This window comes from Diorhabda sublineata, chromosome 4 (assembly GCF_026230105.1).
Source record: "Diorhabda sublineata isolate icDioSubl1.1 chromosome 4, icDioSubl1.1, whole genome shotgun sequence".
Lineage (NCBI taxonomy): Eukaryota > Metazoa > Arthropoda > Insecta > Coleoptera > Chrysomelidae > Diorhabda > Diorhabda sublineata.
Genome location: NC_079477.1, coordinates 28337481 through 28358686, shown reverse-complemented (window position 1 = coordinate 28358686; position 21206 = coordinate 28337481). Strand labels below are relative to the sequence as shown.

Below are 21206 nucleotides of genomic sequence, written 5' to 3'. Positions count from 1 at the left end.
TTCTTACTGCTATTACCGCTTTAAACTTTAGTCCAATAACGTCTTAACAATGCACGAATTTTATATTTATCGCACTCCATACTATTGTTACGAAAAAGTCGGCCCTGTCCGGTTATAACAGAATTGTAAAATTTGGCGCATACGCCGAATCGTTTGATGTTTGTCGGCACATTTAATGTATATTTTTTTATAAACAGCGACCAGTTGTTTATGTAATGTTTTTTGATTGAACTAATTTGTAGGAACTTTTGTTTTTGTTTGCTAATTTTCTAGAATTTTCAGTAATTCGTTTTGGGTATATAAACGAGTTTGTTTAACGGAGTTAGTTAGTTATAATTTAAAGTCATCATGAACGGAATGACATAGAAAAGTAAACGGTGAATTTACATAAATTACATAAGAATTACAAAAGACCGTGTATATAAATTTACACCATCGATAGAAATAGTATAAATAAATAAGAAAAACAATACAATATTTACTATAAAAACTACGTTGTTGTTAATCAGAGAGCAAATGTTCTCTTCATAGATTTAGAGCCTAGTCTTCACGAGTTACTAAAGTTTAAATTGGACACCCTCTGTATATATATACCGTAATTCGAAGCACGCAAAGTACAAAGCCTTTTTAATCTTCTGGTCATTGATTTATATTTATAAAACCTGCAATTTTCTTGTTTAAATGCCGTGATGCAAATAGTTATTTATATATAAAAAATAATTATCTCCATAATTATATTCAATTGAGGGGTTCGAGATGGTTCATTTTATAAAATACCTACTTAAAATATATATAAAACGGCGTTTCGGAATCTCTTTTGTATTTCTATTGTAGGTGATTACACCACGATAAAACTCAATAGTACAGTCATTTTAGGTTTTTTCTGCGGAAGAATTCTTAGTGAGCTAAATTTTCGTATACACCTTTATTATGGTGTTGTTGGAAGATGTTGTATATATATCATGACGATGCACTAGTTTCCTCACCATCTACGAGGTAGAATGCAAAGCGCGTTGTTGTTTTTGATCGTCTGTGATTAAACGCGGTACCCACTTTGAAAAAAGCTTTCTCATGGTCAAATTTTCATGCATAATTGTAAACACAATGCTCCCTGATATCTTCACGGCTTAGGCTAACCCACGCAATTTCAATTTATGATTAGATACAACCAATTTGTGGATTTTTTTGATGTTTTCTGGAGTAACCACTTCAATTGGACGACTAGAACGTTTACCATCATCGACTACGTTTAAATTCAGCAAACCAGTAATAAATGGTTCTTTTCAATGGAGCAGAGTCCGGATAAAACTTATGAAGCCATTGTTGAACTTGTACAGTTTCTTTTTTCATCAAGAAGCAATGATAAATTAACACACGAAACTGTTTTGAATCCATTGTTTTGTAAATAACTAAAGCAGCTTCGCTTAAATGGCTGTCACTTTTCTCTGACTAATCGAATGACATGAAATTTGACATATAGTCTTTTGAAAGTTGGTACTTCATAAACGTCACACGGATTTGACAATGGCAGCGTCATTTGTGTGTCAGTCACACGACTTATTGAGTGATGTTATATATTGAAACTAAATTTATTTTTCAGTATATACAAAAACTGCAATCAGTAAACGGAGTCGTTTATTTACTATGAAGAATTAATCTGTTATACCACAGAATATAATAAAAAATTTCTTTATCTTTAATTGGTTAACATCACGCGAAAATGTATGCGGAAGCCGTACAAGGTGTGGTCGATATACGACGATAATGTTATTCGTATACGGATGACTCAAGTTCAAAGAAGGATAAGCTTTTTTATTTCCTACTAGGTTATTTCAAAAAAACGAGGGTTGCCTGATAAGTTTCCGACCTCAACCTAAAGATATCAAGACCTATGAGTTGGGAAATATATTTGCGCGTGCTGAAATCGCACACCTTCTCACACTTAGATGATCGCCATGGCCAAAATTTACGCATTGCGCCTCGAATGCTGCTTCGATCTATTTTATTATAGTAAAGTTTGACGCATACTCAGTTAAGTTGTATTAACACCAACACAAATCAAATAATTTTCAACAATTAAAAACGGTTGAACTATTAAAAAAAAAGTTGTTTCGCAGAGAACGAGAATCGTTAGAAGTTGACCAACGTACGGGAGGTCCTGTGACGGTGACTACTCCAGAAAACATTAAATTAGTGGAATCATCTACAAGGCCCAGATGCGTATATCTTCGGAGTACTCATCGCAGATTTGTGGCTCGGCTACCAAGCATACCCTGAGGATGCTCGACTCAATATAGAAAAGAGCAGTACGACTTATAGGCGATCCAAAATTGACCAGACAGTTTAGAGCATAGAAAAAAGGTCGCTGTCCTGACTCTGTTTTACCCAAACTACCACGCCAGATGCTCTTCCGAGCTGTCCTACATAACCCCACCTAGAGTAGTATCTGCAAGACCTAATCGACAAACAGACGTGGGCCATGAGCTCCGAGTTCGCTTGAAGACTCCCAGAACGTCAATTTATCGGGACTCTTTTCTTTGAAGAAGTGCAAGTCTGTGAAATCAGCTACCAATGCACACATGTCCCGAACACCACAACATAAAGAAGAACAAGATCAATATCAACAGGCACCTCTATATACCAGCACCATTCGAACTACTCGAGTGCAATAAGGTCTGGACTTGCTTTTTACTTACAAAACGGACGAGCATTTTCAAAACAAGTAAGGATCCTACAGGAACATTTAAATATAACAAAAATTAGTGTGAGGTGTCTCGAATTGCTCAGTGCAAAGGCAATGTCGAGTAGAATGTTGTGGGCAATTTTTACAGTCTTGCCGCGAGAGCCAATAAAGTGTAATCAAATTAATTGTAACGGATGATGAAACTATGGTCTTTTACTATGATATGACATCCAAAAGAGATTCCACAGAGTGGCATTAGAAAGGTATGTGAGGGTATTCTTTTGATTGACTTCAAGGAATTAAACTAAGGTAGTTGCGTCAAAAAATTATCGAAAAAAGGCGAGGCAAAATGTTCCAGTCCACATTGCTTCGCTTTCCAATACTATCGAACACGAATGTGGCTTCATAGATATTGAACACTTACCATATAGCCCTGATCTGGGCCCGTGCGACTATTTTTGTTCGCAAAGCTGAAGGCCGAGTTGAGGGGTGAAAGATTTAACAGCGACATATGAAATTAACCAGATGGTATACAAACATTTTGATTATATTTTTATAATGGTACAGAAGCTTCAGTCAAACGTTTTAAAAACTGTGCGCAAATAAAGGGAGGATATATTTAAAACTAATCACAGTTTGTTTTTAATTGATGAGTAACATGTGATGGACCGAACCCCATAACGAATATTTTTTGATCGATTTAAGACTACATGAATTCTCTTGGGGTCAAAACTGTCATTATAAGGTATAAAAAGATATTATTTATTCAGATTTTCTTGCACACGATCAAAAATTTCTTATTAGCTGATATTTAGGTACTTTATTCAAAAGATAAACTGATTGTATTTCAATTATTAATTATTTCGTACTTATAGCTACTTATAAATATTAATAAACGCATTTGTATGTTTAATTTCTCATAACAAACGATTAAACAGATGTATGTATTACATTATTTATTATTATATTCTTCCTAACTGAAACAACAGTTCAATCTAACGACACCGTACATTTCAATAAAATAGCTTCACTAAGTAGGCGTTTTATTGTACAAAAAAATTAGTATGCGTGTAATCTAACATTGCGACTCAATTTCGTCACTTTAAATTCGGTTATTCGGTCATATGCCACATCCGTTTCCGTTAAACTACTGTGTTTTCCTAAATGCATCAAAAGATAAATGGAAAATTTATTTGAAAGTACAATTTTTAATAATTGATGTAATCAACAACATTTTGTTATCGAGAAAACAAATAATTCTTTGTGATATGTGATCAGAATTGATTTCAAAAGATTTTAAGATATTTGAGGTTAGGACTACCAATTACATTATGGAATACTTCTATTGTACTTCTCAATTTTGAGCCTTACAGGTTCGTTTTTCTACACTGTTTCAAAATTGTGTTTGAAACTCTGAGGTAAATTTTTCCGACAAGATAAGTGATGCGTTCACCCAGTCCGACGACCGAAACACTTCAATTTTGAGCCTTATTGGTTCGTTAGTATAACACTTACCATTGTTTCTACAGTGTTTCAAAATTGTGTGTGTTAATACCGAGGTAAACTTTTCCGACAAAATAAGTGACGTGGAATGGTAAGTCACCCATAAGGCTGAAAATTGACGTGTTCCGGTCGTCGGACTGGGTGACGCGTCACTTGTTTAGTCTGACATATTTACCTCGGTGTTTCACACACAATTTTGAAACACTGTGGAAACAATGGTAAGTGTTATAACGCAGAAGGCTTAAAATTGATATTTTTCGGGTGCTGGATTGGATTTTGTCTTTCGCATAGTGGTTATGCTACATAGTCTTCTCATTTAAATTAAAAAAAAAAATGTGTTATCATCACGAACCCTGAAGGATGAAAAATGACATGTTTAGGTAGTTCGTGATGCGCGGTATCAATGTTCGTGGTATACTGGTCAAGAGGAAGGCCCTTAAATAGGTTTTAAAAGTGTTATAATCATGAAGTCGACTTCATTGATGACTATCTGTTTATACTGCTGAATTTATATCATCTCCACTTACGAGAGTTGCTATTTAAGGTTTGAGATATGGCAACACTGATCTGATTATATCAAATTTGACATTGCCATCATAAAGTTTGACATTTTTAAAGGTGAACGTACTCAGAACGTATTGTCATACGATTGCTATTTGAGTTTTTTACTTGAAACATTCCTGGGTCAAAAAATGGAATTATATCTCGAACATTTTCGTGCGGAGATTTTCTATGACTAAAGGTCGTCCAAAATAAGCTAGAAAACATCGATGCTGTGCGTAAACTGATATTGCAATATCGTCATATGACATACCATGAGATTGTGGCATACTTGGCCATTAGTTTCACTCCAATACATTCAATATTTTATGAATATTTGGCTGTCAAAAAGATTTGTTCGCGTTGGATACTACATAATTTGACGATCTCTCAAAAAAAAGCTCGTGTTGATTGGTGCAAAGAAACGCTGAAAAAATTCAATCGAGCTGCTTCAAAAGTTATGAAAGGCGACGAAATGAATCCGAAACTAAATAACAATCGACTGTATGGGTCTTTCAAGAAAAGCCAAATCCATCAAAAATTGTTTGCGCACGAAGCACTTCGATGTAAATAATCGCCTGTTTTTTTGGAATAAGTGGATATATCGTCGCCGTTCCATTTGAGCAACGTAGAACGGTCAATTCTGAACGGTACACCAGCATTTGTTAGCCAGAAGTGTTCAAAAAAATCAGGGAAACCATTCCATGTAGGAGCCCCCAGACTTGAAGGAAGGAGTTTTGCTTGGGCCAACGCTGGGATACCCGACCTTGGCAAACCAATAATGGCCCAAGCCTGGTTGAAATCTGGGTAACTTAGCCCCGGCTATTCTATAGTCAGCCAAGCTCGGCTGAACTCTAGGTAACCCGACCTCGGCCATTCTATAGTCAGCCAAGCTCGGCTGAACTTTGAATAACTATATAAAGTTTTGTTCTAAATATCTTGAGATTAAAAGTAATAATTTCTTATAAATGAAATTCTTTTATGCATAAATAACAATAAAAAATATTATTTCTTTATAGAGAGAGAGAGAAAAATGGTTTATTGTCAAAAAAATGAGTACTATGTGTAATTATTCAACTAATTTTTTTATGTATATTAATTAGTAGAGTGCATTAATAGAAATTTGTCAAAAAACTATAATTTTATCAACAATATCGATGGTTGAATTGCGAAAGCTCGTAGGTCGATTTGTTGAAATTTTATAGGAGGAAGTCTACTAAAGAGGTTTCTTTCTTTATATATTTTTCATATCAATCTTGCTAACTTTTGTAATTTAACCATCGATATATTAAAAATCTATTTTTACAAGAATCCAGCCTGGCCCAGGGTTGTAGATCAGTCTTGGGTTTTTCCAGGCAACCAGGCCTGGTCCCGGCTTGCAAACCAAGCGAGGGACACCATTATCATCCCAGAGACCCACCAAGTCTGGGCCAATAATGGCTTCCAAGTTAGGGCCAGAGTTGTACATACTTGGCCCAAGTCTGTGCTGCTATACTAGCCTCATCGTAAAATCCTATATGGGAATCGTACAAGACGAATCATTCTCCACAACTAGAAAGTGAGCTCTCACACATCAGTTCAAACCAAAACGTTTTTGAGCAGTCAAAATATCAAATTGATGGATCAGCCTCGCTACAGTCCTTGTTTTGCACCCAATGATTAATTCTTATTTCCTCAGTTCAAAAAGGAATCGCGATGTCAACGTTTTTCTACACCTGAAGAAGCGATTGATGAGTTCGAATCACATATTTTGGAAGTACCTCAATCGGAATGGAACAAATGCTTCGGTAATTGGTTCAAACGCATGCAAAAGTGTATTGATCTTAATGGAGAATATTTTTGAAAACGATAAATACACATCCAATAATAAATATTTCTTGTTATTTGTCTATATCAAAGCTCCAGTAGCAACCCTCGTATAATAGGAAACATTAACATTTAGCTCTAATCTGGGTACATGTAACTTGATATGTGAAAAGTAGGTGTCTACTTGTTTTTAAATTTCAACCTAGTTTGCAGATACTTTGTACGGAAGCGAATACATTTGTTTCTATTGTTTTTCAGATAAAAAAATCTACTTGAAAAGAACGGTGTATTTAGACCGAAACGGTTTAGTACTCATCGTAGACATTTAAAGAAATTTATTACCTTTCATGTGGTTTTCTTATATTTAAACTATATAATTAGAATTAATTCGTATTTTACAAACTAATAACCAGTATACACGATTTAATTAGGCCTAAAGATTGTTTTCCAGCCTCGGGGGTTACGAAACTTTATGCACGAAGGATGCTGATAAATAAAAAAGAAAATATTTGTAAGTTCCACTCTATATTAAGAAAAATACAAGTGCGTATGAGTTAATTAGGCCTAAATAATATTTTTCAACTTCAGGAAGGTTAAGAAACCTTACACTGATTTAATTAAGACCACCCTTCTTCTTCATCGTACGTTAAGACTTAGTTCTGTGTCTGCATCAATTAGTGTCTAGCTGCAGCTGGGATGAAGAAGACCAGCTTTCATACCTTCTTCCTTCGCAATCTTTACCTACCTGTCATCTGACATTCTGTCCACGTAGTCTCTCCATTCCCTTCGTCGGTTTCTCGTCCATCTCACTACATCCTGGATGTCACATGTCTCCTTTATGTCATCATTTCTCTTGTGGTCAAATAATAGATCATATGCCGTAGGTGTGGGCGGCCGTGAAGCCGTTGAGGACATATGCCTTCAGATAGACCCGTCGTGCCCCATTTGACGTTACCAAAGTTCGATGTCCTTTGAGAAGCCGATCAAGCGCTTTGGCTTGAACCCTTTGATGTCGTTAGGCAGGTTGTGGGGTTTGCACAGATAATGTGGTCTGCAGTTTTAGTCCTCCTCCATGCACCAGCGGCACTCCGGATCATCCGTGATGCCCATGGTGTGAAGGTAACGTCTTAGATGGCAGTGGGCGGTTAGAAGTCGGGTCACTAGTTTGATTTCGCGCCTATTTAGCTATAGTCAAATAATGTGTGTCCCTCTATTGATCTCAGCGTTCGCATTTCAGTAGTTCTAAAAAGCCGTTTAGTTATGGTGTTTTCTGCTGTTATGGTCTCCATCGCGAATGTCATTACTGGTCTTGTATATTCCGACTTTGCTCCTGGTAGTTATATATTTCTTCTTCTACTTTCGCGTAGTCGCCTTTTTTATCTTCGACATCCTTGCCTCATATCCCGCTTCAAGGTTGTCGCTCGACCTTTTTCTGGGTCGGCCGGTACTCCATCGGCCCATTGGGGATTTATCGCGCGTTGTCTTAACCAGTCTGTTGTTATCCATACGATTTATGTACTCATTCCATTCTTTCTTTCTTGATAGAACCCATTCGTTGACGTAGGGTTTTTTCGACTATCCTACGAAACACTTTCGTCTCTGCCGTTTCCATCATTCTTTTGGTTTTCACCGTTTCTGGCTGTGTCTCTGCGGTGTAAGTGACCATCTAAGATTTGTCAGAAAACAGAAAACACGTTATTTGGACTAATGAAACGAAAGCAGAGTATGCCTTCATGGTAGCGATAGAAGAGCGCGAGTCTACAGAAGACAATATTCGCGCAGATTTGCATAAAAAGAACGTAGCTTTAGAGGAGGTTTCTGGAAAGATTGGGCGGGCATTTCAATGGAAGCGGAAATTTAGGGTATCACGTTTTATCGGTGAAATGCAAGACAATGTCCGTCCACATACTGCAGGTTTTTTACGACAATATTTTCAGGATGTCGAAATTACCGCTATAGATTAGCCAGCGCGTAACCCGGACTTGAATCTTATGAAAAATGTACGGGATGAACTGACAAGTTCGAGCTAGAAATCCTGCACAATCCACGAAATCAGACCTCAAAACAGCGCTCGCTAAATATCGATTAAAAAAACTTTTTCAATCCATGAAAAAGCGATTGGAAGTTTTTATTAGGGCTAGTGGGGATTTTTTGCTAGCAACTTTTGACCGCGATCGTACGACAAACACCAAAACAAAATTGAAACAAAAATTGTATTAGAGAGAAAAATGATGAAAACAATGCTGGAACTAGAGATTACAGTTAGAATTATGTATATTATCCTATTTACGTTCATTATTTTCTCAGTTCGATTCCATTTAGTACACGCTTTCAATTAGGAAATCTAAGGGAATAATTTTTTGTGTAATGTTGTTGTTTATCTATACTTTTAAATGATTCACTGATTGCGAAATTTAATTATTTTAAAGCGGACCTGGTCAAGTTGTTTACTATTTAGTTTGCACTGCGGCGTCTCTTATCTCTTTTTTTTTAGAGGTAACATTTTCGCTTTCCAAAGACCGATATAATACAATCACAACTAATTTAATGACACTCTAAAACTAATCAAACTAGTTTTAAATATACAATTTCTAGTCTGTACACAGCTTCCAGGCAGATATAACCATCCAAGTAATTCGTCCAGAATAATATTAAGGAAACGCAAGCGATCAGGAAAATTACAAAGTTAATCATGATCTGGTGTAGACAAGGAGGAAAGTACATTAAAGATGGACCATAGGAATAAATAACTGGAAACAAAACGGCGAAAATAGTTGGAAAAGATAAAAGTAATAACTAGAACCCACCAGAAGCTGCGAAACAATAGAAAAGAATTAACTGCCACCTCAATAAATAATTCAAAACGTGATGCATTAGCATCAGCTATAAGTCGTAGGGGTTGAATATCTGGTAAATCTGTAAAAAACGTATAAACATCTAACCTTCTTCTTCTTCTTTTTGATGCAGTAACCATTTTGTAGAGAACTACCTATTACACCCGTTTTTATAGAGACGATTTCTAACAAGAATTTTTTTTGTTTACAGCAAATAAGAGATTTCCATGAAATCGAAGATTCTAGAATATAATGATACTTCATAAGACGAGCTTCTAGCAACCGTAGGTAGTCAGCAAACAATTTGATGTTTATTTAAATAAATTAGTTAAATGTTAGTGAACTGTAAGTGTAAAAACCTATAACAATTGTGATTAAATAATAAGAAGATTATAATACATACCTTTAGAGTAACGCTCTCGCCAGACGCTTTTATAAGATCAATGATATCTTCTCTCGTTCTACCCTCAACAGGCGTACCGTTAACTTCCAACAGTTTATCGCCCGGTAATAAACCGGTTTCGTTGTTATGTTGCACTATGGTACCGGGTTCGGCGAATATAACGGCGCGCATGCTCACTTCCGCGACGTCACTGTTCGCGTTGTTCGTACACCTTTCGAGAACCATCGCGCGACGTAACGAAAAACCGAAATCGTTCCGAGGCGGTTTTTGTCTTTGTATCGTAAGGGTGCGCGGTTTGGGTAATACTAAAGGTACGATATCAGGTAGAGGGAGATTGATGTCATCGAAATTGGCTGTTCTCGACCATCTGGAATTAGTTACGTTTAAGAAAGGTTGTTAATCAATTGAAGTAGTTGTTATTTGATTATATATATTAATCTATTCTAGTGGGTGTTTGTTTAATAACGGCAGATCTAGAGAGGTTACAATCAGGTCAAAACATCTTCCAACAACAGATGAAAACCCTTAGATCAATAGCCGGAATAACCCTTTGGGGCAGAAAACGCAGTTTTGACCTTAATCAGGACTGTGACCAAATAACAGATGTATATAAATGAGTACGGAAAACAAGACGTGCGTGGATGGCACACGTCGATAGAATGGGTGAGGATCGGCAGGCGAAATAAACATTCGAGAAGAAGCCACCACCAGAAGATTAGCAGGCAGACCTCCAAAGAGATGGGCCGAATCATGGACATCAACATCCCAAGATAGAGACTGGAAAAACTGGAGATTACAGGGCAAGCCCTGAATAAAGTGGAAGGAGAAGATGAATTGACACTTCTGGTTCATTTTATTGGTTTGAGCAACCATTTACCATGCGCTACCATTTTAAAATGTCAACCCCACGAATAAATAATGTTTCATGTTATTTTTTACAAAATACGAGATAAATTATTCTGTTACTTACCTGTGGAAACCTTGAGATTCTCCCACGGGACTTAGAGAAAACGGCGGTGTGGCGAATGATGAATTCGTCGTATCTGTCAAACTATCGGCACTCGGTGATGTTGACGTTATCACCAATAGTTGCGAACCCATATTTTTACCGTTAACGCCATTTTGCGTGGGTAAATTTTGGTAAGTAATCAGTTCATTTTGAAGGGTGTTTCTAACTAAATTGGAATGATTATCTGTTGAATCGTAACCGTTGGTTTCAACTTCTTGTGGACTGTCGTGAGTTATGCTAACCTAAAAAACGTTTAATGAAATTCTAACAATAACTTTGATGTTGCCAAAACCAACCTTTGGCGTTTTGAGGATTCCTCTTTTAGGAGGTTTAGGAGGTAACGGCGGTACGTTGTTGTGGTGGTTCTGAAGAGAGTTAAGACTCGTTTCGGAACTGTCAGATTGCGTGTAACCTTCATGGGTATGATTTGTTGACGGGTGAGGTGATCCGGGGATAGTTGATATTGGAGAATCTGTACGTTCTAAACTTGCAAGAAAATCGGCAGTATAATCCGCAGTTATGCCGGAAGGAAGTTTTTCTTTATCCTTTCGTCGACCTCTAATTTTCAAAGATCGCCTAACCTGGGTATTAAAATATTAGGTTAGGTTTACAAAGACGATTACGCAGAAGATTGTAGTGTTAATGAGAAGCTGAAACTATGATTGGACTAAAATTACAAAAAAAAACGACGCCCGAACAAAAAAAATATCTACACGCGCTATCGAACTACTTGATCTCGATATTCCACCATCGACATAATCTACTGTAAAAACCGGAAAATATTATTATTCATAAAGTTCCTCGTAATAATAGTGGTGCTATTTACATAGGACAGACATATAAATATTTACAAAATGGATTAAGAAGTCATAGCAAAGTTCTTTCTCATAACTGTGATGATATTTCATCTCAATATTTACGAAAAATATTAAGAAGTCATATAAAGGTTCCTTGTAAAAACTGTGATGCTATTTACATAGGACAGACATCTCAATGTTTACAAGATCAATTTAGAAGTCATAGAAGAGTTGTTTGTGATAATTGTGATGCTATTTAAATAGAACAGACATCTCAATATTTACAAAATAGATTAAGAAGTCATATAAAGTTTCCTTGTAATAATTATGATGCTATTTAGATAGGACGGAAATTTCAATACTTACAAAACAGATTAAGAAGTCATCAATAGTAATTAGATGTAAACCCGCACCATGAAATAGCAAAAAATATATATAAATCGGAAATCCTTTAAAAGGAATAAAATAGAAAAAAGGAGTATATTTAGAAATGGTTCATATACAGAGAAATCGGTTAAAATAAAAAAGACCAAAACAAAATTATCAGAATTAGAGGCATAACATGTTACAGATTGGTGTAAAATGTATTATGATATTCATGTTTACTTTCGATTCAAACAAATAATTGAGCTGTTAGGAAGCCCATGTCTCAACAATATCGAAGGCTTTATAGAAATCGACGAACAGTATATTACATTCACTACTCACAGATAAAAGCACCTCAGCAATGCCTCAGTAGAAATCCTCATTCAATTGAAATGAATTTAATAGAACTCTCCATTGGTTGAATTTAGTCCTAATAGATGATTTGTCATTTTTTTTTGCTTGGAAGAAGATTAGGCTTTTTAGTCTATATAAATGGAAGCATAAGAAAAAAGTCAGTTTTATAGAATCGATCGAAGTTGATGAGTCTGTCATTTTTTGTAAGGGGAAAATATCAAAATAGCAATGTTATTCAGGACGTTATTTAGAAAAAAACTGCGTAGAAATATGGTGGAACACACTTATATAATCATATTAAAATTGAGTGTTGAACTACGTTATAATAATACATAATGGTGTATAACTTTCTCTCAACATTCTGTTTTAAACGTTGAAAGCGAACTTGCAACAATGTGGGTAGAGATCCAATTTTTTTGTATGAAGCACAATTAATTTAGACTAATTTGTGCCATTATTAAATTTGATTTGAAATATTAGAGATTTATTCTTGCAGAAAATTGAAAATGGATTAATTTATTTTTTGTTTTGCAATTTTATAATCCAATAGATCGTTTTGAAGTTGTCAATGCTCAAAATTTAATGAAAAATATGAAATTTTTTGGTTTTGTAATACGGCAGATATTATAGTGGTATTTACATAGTTGTCAGATCTATCGTTTTTCTGGGAATATAATGAACTAAGATATTTCAAAAGGATAACTCTATATTTTTTTATTATTGAAATGCTGAAATTTATTATATTTTGGAAAAACTGCTGAAGCTAAACATCAAAGTAAACATTAGGTCTGTTAATTTTACACATAAATGATCTTTTAAATTTTTCGCTGATACTGATATTTACAGAATTATGGTGATTGGAGATTAACGGATGACTAATGCGTCACAACATAAAAAAAACCGTTCATACATTTTAATTTCAGACGAAATATTATTCAATATGTTTATAAATGTGTTGAATTGGAAAAAAATTTCAATATTTTCTGAATTATGGAATAAAATCCAAAGTCCAAAATTGTGTGTCTACCGTTGATTAAATCAATGGGTGGCATTACACAAAGTATGGTTATTCTTTGGACCTTAGATTGACTTGAAGTCAATTCAAGAAATTCCTGATAAGTATATCATGATTTTCCTATGTAGCGTAAGTACGAGGATGGTACCCGAAATACCTGGCCTGACCTAGAAAGTAAACAATCTATACAGCACATGTTTCAAGGTTAAAGACGTTACGTTGATAAGTATTTGTTTGACAGCCATCGATAGTGAGCTTTTATCAGTTAATTTGTAAACATGGAAAAATTGGTCATCGTTATGTGATACAATACTTTTATTAGCCTTAGTCCAACCGATATAGAAGATGAACTAGATTCTACTCTGGATGAGACTGTTCCTTCTTTATCAACAGGCCAACAGAAATATTGGCCAACAGAGTTTAAACGAGACCAACGAAAACCAGCAACGTAGTGGTCGACCAAATGAGGTGACGACTCCTGAAATGTTGAAGAAAATCCACAAATCGGTACTGAATGATAGTGGACTGAAACACGAGCTAGCAGACATAATAGGCATTCGAAAAAGTGCGGTACATCGCATATTTACTGAAAATTTGGACATGATAAAGCTGTGCGCAAAATGGGTGCCGCATTTGCTTACAATGGAACAAAAATAGCGACGTGAAGATGTTTCCATCGAGTGTTTGGCAATGTTCCACAAAAATAAAGCCGAATTTTTTCGCCGTTTCATAACTATGGATGAAACGAGCTGCAAAGAAGGCAAGGACCGTTCCATTTGCAGGCAAGATTATGGCGTCGGTCTTTCGGGATGCGTGGGACGGGGGTTAATTTTCATTGACTATCTTAGAAAGGAAAAACTATAAATGAGAACTTTTGGCTAAGAAGAAAGTATTGTTTCATCAAGACAATGCACCAGCTCACACATCCGATATTGCAATGGCAAAAATTAATGAATTAAATTTTGAATGCAACCTATTTGCCGAATTTAGCCCCCTCGGATTCATTTCTGTTCTCAGATTTTCTAACAATGAGGAGGTGATGTCGGCAGGTTGATGAACTTATTGAACATCGCTGGGAAAAGTGCTAAAAGGAGATTACGTTGAAAAATAAATATATTTTTGTGATTTCTTCATTGGGTCAGGTACTTCCATCTACTACTACTACCATCCTCTTATCCATAGTTCTGTGGCTCCAGAATTTCGTTCGCCGAGAAAGATAGAATTGTAAACTATGGAGTGTGAAAGTAAGGAAAGGTATCTCATATGGAAGGAAAGTTTAAAAAGTGTTAATAGGTTAAAGACGGCACTGTAGAAAAAGAATTTGATACAATTTATTTTTGCTTATTTTTGAAGACAAAATTCTTACCAATAAACATCCTGAATATTTCAATACTTTTTTTGATCTAAATTTTATATTTTCACTGGCCAACCAAACACTTAAATTGATAAGCAATTTGTATCATTATTTATAAATATTCAAATTCTTTAAACACACTATGATAAAATAAATACTTCAGCATATTTTTAAAAAGATTTTATAATTTTATCTTCCATTGTATTTCTGATTTTAGCATATCAAAGTCATTAGTCTTAGCTTTATAATGAGTAATTTATTTTGTTAATGAGTTTTTTTTGTAAGTAGTAAGTAGAGAAAATACGACCTTAAATTGGTCAAAATAATAATTTATTTGAAATTAACCCATCAATATTTAGTGGTTCCACCCTTGGCCTTAATAACAGCTTCCCATAGTTTTTTTACTGGACAGTATTCGATGATATCCTTTGCTTCAATAAGTGCCGTTTTGGGATCCGATTGCGTGGTTCTTGCAGGATTTCTAGCCCGAATAATGACAAAAGCATTTCTGCTTGAAATTCTTTATTCTGTGGCAAAATTCTACAATTCACCATAGACTCAAAACACTGGCATAGTTCAACTTAGTGTGGAGTAAAATTTTCTAATGACAATAAAGTTTATTTCTCTCTCTAAGTCCGGGCTAATAGCTAGTCAATCCATCCTGTAAATACTGCCGTACAGAACCTGCAGCATGTTGACGAGCATTGTCCTGCAAGAGGCTGAAGTTTTCGCCAATGAAACTGGCATAGGGAACAATGTGAAATTTCAATAAAAAACCAATTCGGTTTTTGTTTCCATTGAAATGCCCGCCCAAATTATCCATCCAGAAGTCAAAAGCCACGTTTTCGTTTATGCAACACTGCGCTAATCTTTCTCCATGTCTTCTGTAGACTCGCCCTCTTCTATCGTTAACATGCAAGCTCACTCTGCTTTCGACTGAAAAAAGAATGGAGCCCCATTGTTCGTCAGCCCAACTATCGTGTTCTCTGGCAAATTGTAGACGAGCTGCTCAGTGAGCTGGGGTTAAATTGGGTTCAATAGCTGGCCATTTTAGCCTAAGGTTAGGTGCCTTAAGTCTTCTTCTAACTGTCCACTTCACTTCTCGCGTTCCTCTGAGCTCTTGTTCTTGAAAATCAGTTTTGTTTCAGTAATGTTGCTAAAGTCAATTTTTTTGCTCGCGAGTGTATTTTAATAAAGATGTTTGGGCAAAACTGGAGATTTATAAAAAATCACGTGGTATCTTAAAATAAAGGACTTTTTTTAAAAAAGTATATCTGTTCTAATAAATATTAGTTACAATAGCGGTTTTTGTGTTTTTTAAACAAATATGTTACATGTAAGCTCCTTGTTTGGTAATTTACATGTTATTTTAATAAATTTTAATGCACATTATGATATATCAGTTTCTGTTTTATTTTTTTCAACAACCTGTCCTTGACCTCAGAGAAAATGAACCACTGCATGTCTCTTGTCTGGAAATTAGCATACGTAAATTAAAATTTTTTCAATATTTGCCATTTCAGTTAAATATTTGAGTTAATAGGAAGACTTTTGGATCGTTTCGTTTTCCTTCTTTCTGCTGGTTCACCTTTGCTTCAAATATATGGATTATATTTTCAATGAAAATATTGTTATTCTTTCTAAAGAGGATTTCAGATCCACTTCTTCTCAGAATTTCAATTTCTTTTCTATATTTTTATTTATTTTTCTTATTATTGCTTTTTGTTTTAGTTTTAGTTTCACCTCCCTATATATTATCCTCTGTATTCTATTTCTATTCTATTTTATTTTTCTTATACACTTATTCTTCCTTGAAATAATATTATGTATGACTATAACAAACAAAAAAACTACACAATCAAACATGTAAATAATAAATGGTGTGACACAGTTTTTGTATTATTTGATTGAAAAGTAAATAGTGTTGAAAGTTATGAATAACTTGAATTGAATAATTTTTTTGTATAAAAAACTTAATACTAAACTTTCTCCCTGAGATATTTTGTTATGTAAACTAGTGTATTGAATGAGATAGTTGTTAAAAACATCAACAAGTGAATGACTGTAATTGTATTTAGTTTTTTCTTCCCTTTTTTTAATGTGTAGCTATAAAGGTATTTCACATTGTTCAATATATGATTTCAAATGTATGTTATTGAAGGTTAAGTTATCTAGTTTAACATAGTTTTGATACTAGAAAGTAAAGCTTGGTTTATGCAGCCAAAATTGAAAATTAAACATTAAACTTAACAAATTAAATTGCTAGTTGAAAACACTGAAATGGTACTTGTAGTTGATTTAGAAAATTAACAATAAATTTAAATTAAAATTGAACTAAGACTTCGTCGACTTTTAATTTCTTAGTTTAATTCCTCAATTTTGTGAGGTTATAAGCACAGATTACGTCAGGTCGGGAATTGGAGATATTGTTTTGCTTACAACATCTTTGTTCTTTGGCTAAAAAAATATTTCTCGCTTTAATGCGCCGATTTGTTTTTAAAACTGATATCAAAAAAATAGGAAATAGCAATGTCTGAATGTCAGCAATGTCCTTCAAGGCTGCTTGACATGATGCAATTTATTGCAAGGTCAATATATTGCATTGATGAATACTGCGTGTCACTAGACAATATGCAAGTCTCTTACAACATGGTTGCCACTAGTCTATAAGTAAAAGCATGATGTAAAGACTACAAGGTGTGTTCTTCCCGAGGGCTCATTTTCGACTCGTTCTGCGCATTTCTCAAGAGCCAATGAGAATTCTCTCCCAAATTGGCGCGTTGTTTTGAGAGCGAATTCTCATTGGCTGCTTCCCAGCTGGTGCGCTATAGCACACCTTGTAGTCTTTACATCATGAGTAAAAGTAATCAACTTCCTAACCTCACATTTTATTTAGTATTTGTGTGGGTTTTAGAAATGAAAATAACAATGCTAGATGAAAGACGATGGTGGACCAGGCCCTGGCTGGATAGAACAAGGAGAAACATGAGTTTGGCTATAGATTGAGACGAGAAAACAAAAATTAGTTGAGAATGGATGAAGAAATAGTTGAAAAACTTCTAACGTAAGATAACTAAGAAATTCTTGAAGAGAGACGTACTATCATCAGATCAGAAACTCATTTCTCCCTAGAATTGCAACATGCACGCAATAAAAATGCCATCAAACCGATCATATTGTAAGTGTGAAATCTTGCAGGTAACAATAAGCTTAACTTCATCAATGCATGCTTTTGATCAAGAAATATTGTGTCTTGCATTGCACGTTGTCTTGTACCATGTTAAGTTTCCTTAAGTAAAGTAAACAAGAAAAAAGTGGTTGTTACATCACTCGGAATAATTATATCTGCCTCTGCCTTGCTTTTGAACTCTGATGGACAGTTTAGTTAGAGAATTAGACGAGAAAGCATAGAAAAATTAGTTGAGAATGGATGAAGAAACTCATTTCCTTCTAAAATTTCAACTTAACGCAATAAAAATGGCACCAAATCGATAAAATTGCAAGTGCGAGATCTTGCATGAAACAATCAGTTGATCTTCATCTGAGTATGCTTTTAATCAAGAAATATTGCATCTTGCATTGCATGGCATGTTGTCTTGCTGCATGTCAAGTGACCTTTAGACGATGGAACAGTGATAGAAAGTGTCAGGAGCTTTCCACATTTGTATAACAAAAAGGACGCATACAGGGAATTTCTATTGACGACTACAATCCAGAAGGAGAAACCACACAGGAACTTAGAAATCTTCTTCCACAACTTTGGACCGAAATGGATCACTTGGTTGAAAGCATGCCAAGAAGATGTGCCTCTGTGGTACATGCAAATAAGGTTTACCCAAAATATTGTTTAAACATTATTTTTTATCAACTTCCTTGATAGATTTTTTTTTGTATTAGCACTTGATTTACTTTTTAGTATTATTAGATATAAGTTTTTGGCATTCAACGATTAACAAATTTATATTAAATTGCATGTTAATCAAAATTATCAACTTTAACACCTGTTTCTGTAAATTAGATTTCCTCGAAATATTACCGCACCCTATATACATCCAAATAAAATTTTTACCTCGTCCAATCTTAAAAGTTCTTCGGCGGACATATTAGCACGTTCGCGTTTTTGTTTTTCTTTCCGGTCCTTTTTGTCCCGTTTCCTCTTTTCTTTATCGTCTTTGTCCGAGGTCACTCCGGGAACGGTAGCTTTCTTTATAAAGTTGAACATTATCTTGACGAATGAACTGAAACAAAATGCATCAATGAATTTATCGATTGAACAATGAATTATAGAAAAAAATGTTAATTTTAAATAAAAATTTTCGTCACGGTATATTATATGTTAGATAATGTTAGACTCCAACCCCATCGTAAAATGATGCTCAGATTCAATAACAGTAATCGATTTTAAATAAGAAATCGCATGTTGACAAATGAGGTGACAAAAATATCATAATCACCTGTTTTGTGTCTTGAAAATAATATTATATAAGAAAAAGTTCAAATTGTGAATAGTACCAATGGAAGGATGGGAAGTTAGTAAAACTGTCTTGATTGTTAACTCCAAAATTAAGGTCCTTTAACCTCCAATCTGCATTTGAAGTCAGCTACTACCGAATCAATAAAATAGTATTTTTACAATGCTCTACGCGACTGAAATGATTGCTCACGCACGTTCGTAGACTATGTACATTAAAATCACACCGTGTGCGTAGGCCCTAACGCAAAGGAATTGTTATTATGGGTCTTTTGTTTTATTTTTTGAAAAGTTTTTGAGCGAGCGATCAGGTCGTAGCATCAATGCTATGGCCTCTTTTGTTGCACCTCTGTTCATTCACTTTTTCAAAACAATAGTTTCAAGTTGTTTTACATAACTTAATTAATGAAAAGTGGGTGAATTTATTTTTAGATATTCCTAACCTTATCAATTATTTCTTCATAAAACTAAATTGGCACAATTTTAAAATATTTTTAGATAATATATTTAAAATAACTTTTGTCTTTCCTGTATAACAAAAACATAAACATACTGAAAATTTCTAATCCCTTATGGATTCAATACCAATTGAATTAATGAAGTATAGATTATTTGAACAGTAAAGAAGTAGTTTCCGTGAATCCACAACTTATGAATATTTATTTGAATTTTTATAAGAATTATTAAATAAACAATAAACAAATAGTTTTTGTAGTTATAAAATTGGTATTTTAAAATACTCTAGTGTTTCATTAACCTTAATTAATTTAAACAATATAGCTGGAGAAGCATATGTATGTTCCAAAATACTGCAGTCTGCAGCTCCTTGCAGTTGTGACAAAATGCTGATATTTATTTAGGCACATAATGAAAAAGGTCTGTTTGAGGTTAGGTTGAACAAATCAATAAAAAGGCAAGGCGAGAAACTAAGAAATTCAAGGCTTAGAATGAAAAAAATTCAATAATCAATTGAAACTTGCTACTCTTTAAAGATTTAAACGATAACAAAATATTAATTTACACACCTTTCAATGAAACAGTTTCCTTGTTATGATAAATAAACAACACAGATAAAAACGAATCCCACTGTAAACTTAACTTCCACTTATCACATGTTAATTATCGTTTATAAAGTTATTGAAAAATTAAGCGACCGAAATAATCCGATTTTTGTTTTGACAGTTTGACATGCACCTACAAACATTCGACGTCAACTATTTTAATTTTACATTCACTACTTGATTTACACTTACACTATCATATCGAAAAAAAGTGTTATCTCTGTTGCACCTTCATTATAGAATTCCGATTGACGTAAGGTGAGAATCATTTAAAATATATGAATTTAATGTAAACATCGTTTATAGGTGGAGCCACATTCCACGCAGACTGGTTATGCAACTCTTTTTATGATGCTGAATTGTTTACATATACATTCAGTAACTATGATATCCCGTTAAACTTTGACAGGTCCGGCTTGTGCACATTATTCCTGAAGTACATAAAATTTCCTGATGGATACGCGTTAGAAACTAAAATATATCCCACTATTAACTATATACAAATATTACATATAGTTCTCATATATATTGTATATGATTTTATAAAGCTATTGTATAAGGTACCGGATTGTTCACACCGCGAAATTTACTGGAGAACATATAATATATAGAGACATATTTCGTTGGAGTATTGAAGATATAAATACACTATTCAAGCTTTCCCATATTTACAACTTTAATATTTGGTACATATATAAACATATATTGAAATTCTACATTTTAAACGCGTTTCATTCTATGAACCTAGCTTATTTTTCCATAAATACTTTACTTAACCATTAATTTATGGTAAATATATAAATAATCATGTAGTAAATCATATAGTGTTTCATAATAATACCAAAAGTCCCATTCAAATAAATGCTTTTATTTACTTAATACTTATAAATACTGTCTAATATTGGCTCTATTATGGGTAATTAATTCTAATTTTCCTTTAATCGCTTATGTGCAAACTGGAATTTGTGTAATTTTTGAATATGTAGAAATATTTTTGTAGTGTATATATT

The 21206-nt window shown here is 34.2% G+C and overlaps 1 protein-coding gene across 1 annotated transcript in view; it reads right to left on the bottom strand.

The window, feature by feature from the left end:
- LOC130442393 (unconventional myosin-XVIIIa) overlaps positions 1–20487 on the bottom strand; it is a 185739-nt gene extending 165252 nt beyond the window's left edge. The window contains exons 1-5 of the mRNA XM_056776460.1: positions 20161–20487; positions 18734–18902; positions 11075–11359; positions 10740–11020; positions 9770–10136 (exon numbers count right to left, since the gene is read on the bottom strand). Coding sequence (XP_056632438.1) covers positions 9770–10136; positions 10740–11020; positions 11075–11359; positions 18734–18886 — 1086 coding nt within the window. The 5' untranslated portion in view covers positions 18887–18902; positions 20161–20487. The remainder of the gene's footprint in view (positions 1–9769; positions 10137–10739; positions 11021–11074; positions 11360–18733; positions 18903–20160) is intronic.
- Between the last annotated feature and the right edge of the window lie 719 nt (positions 20488–21206).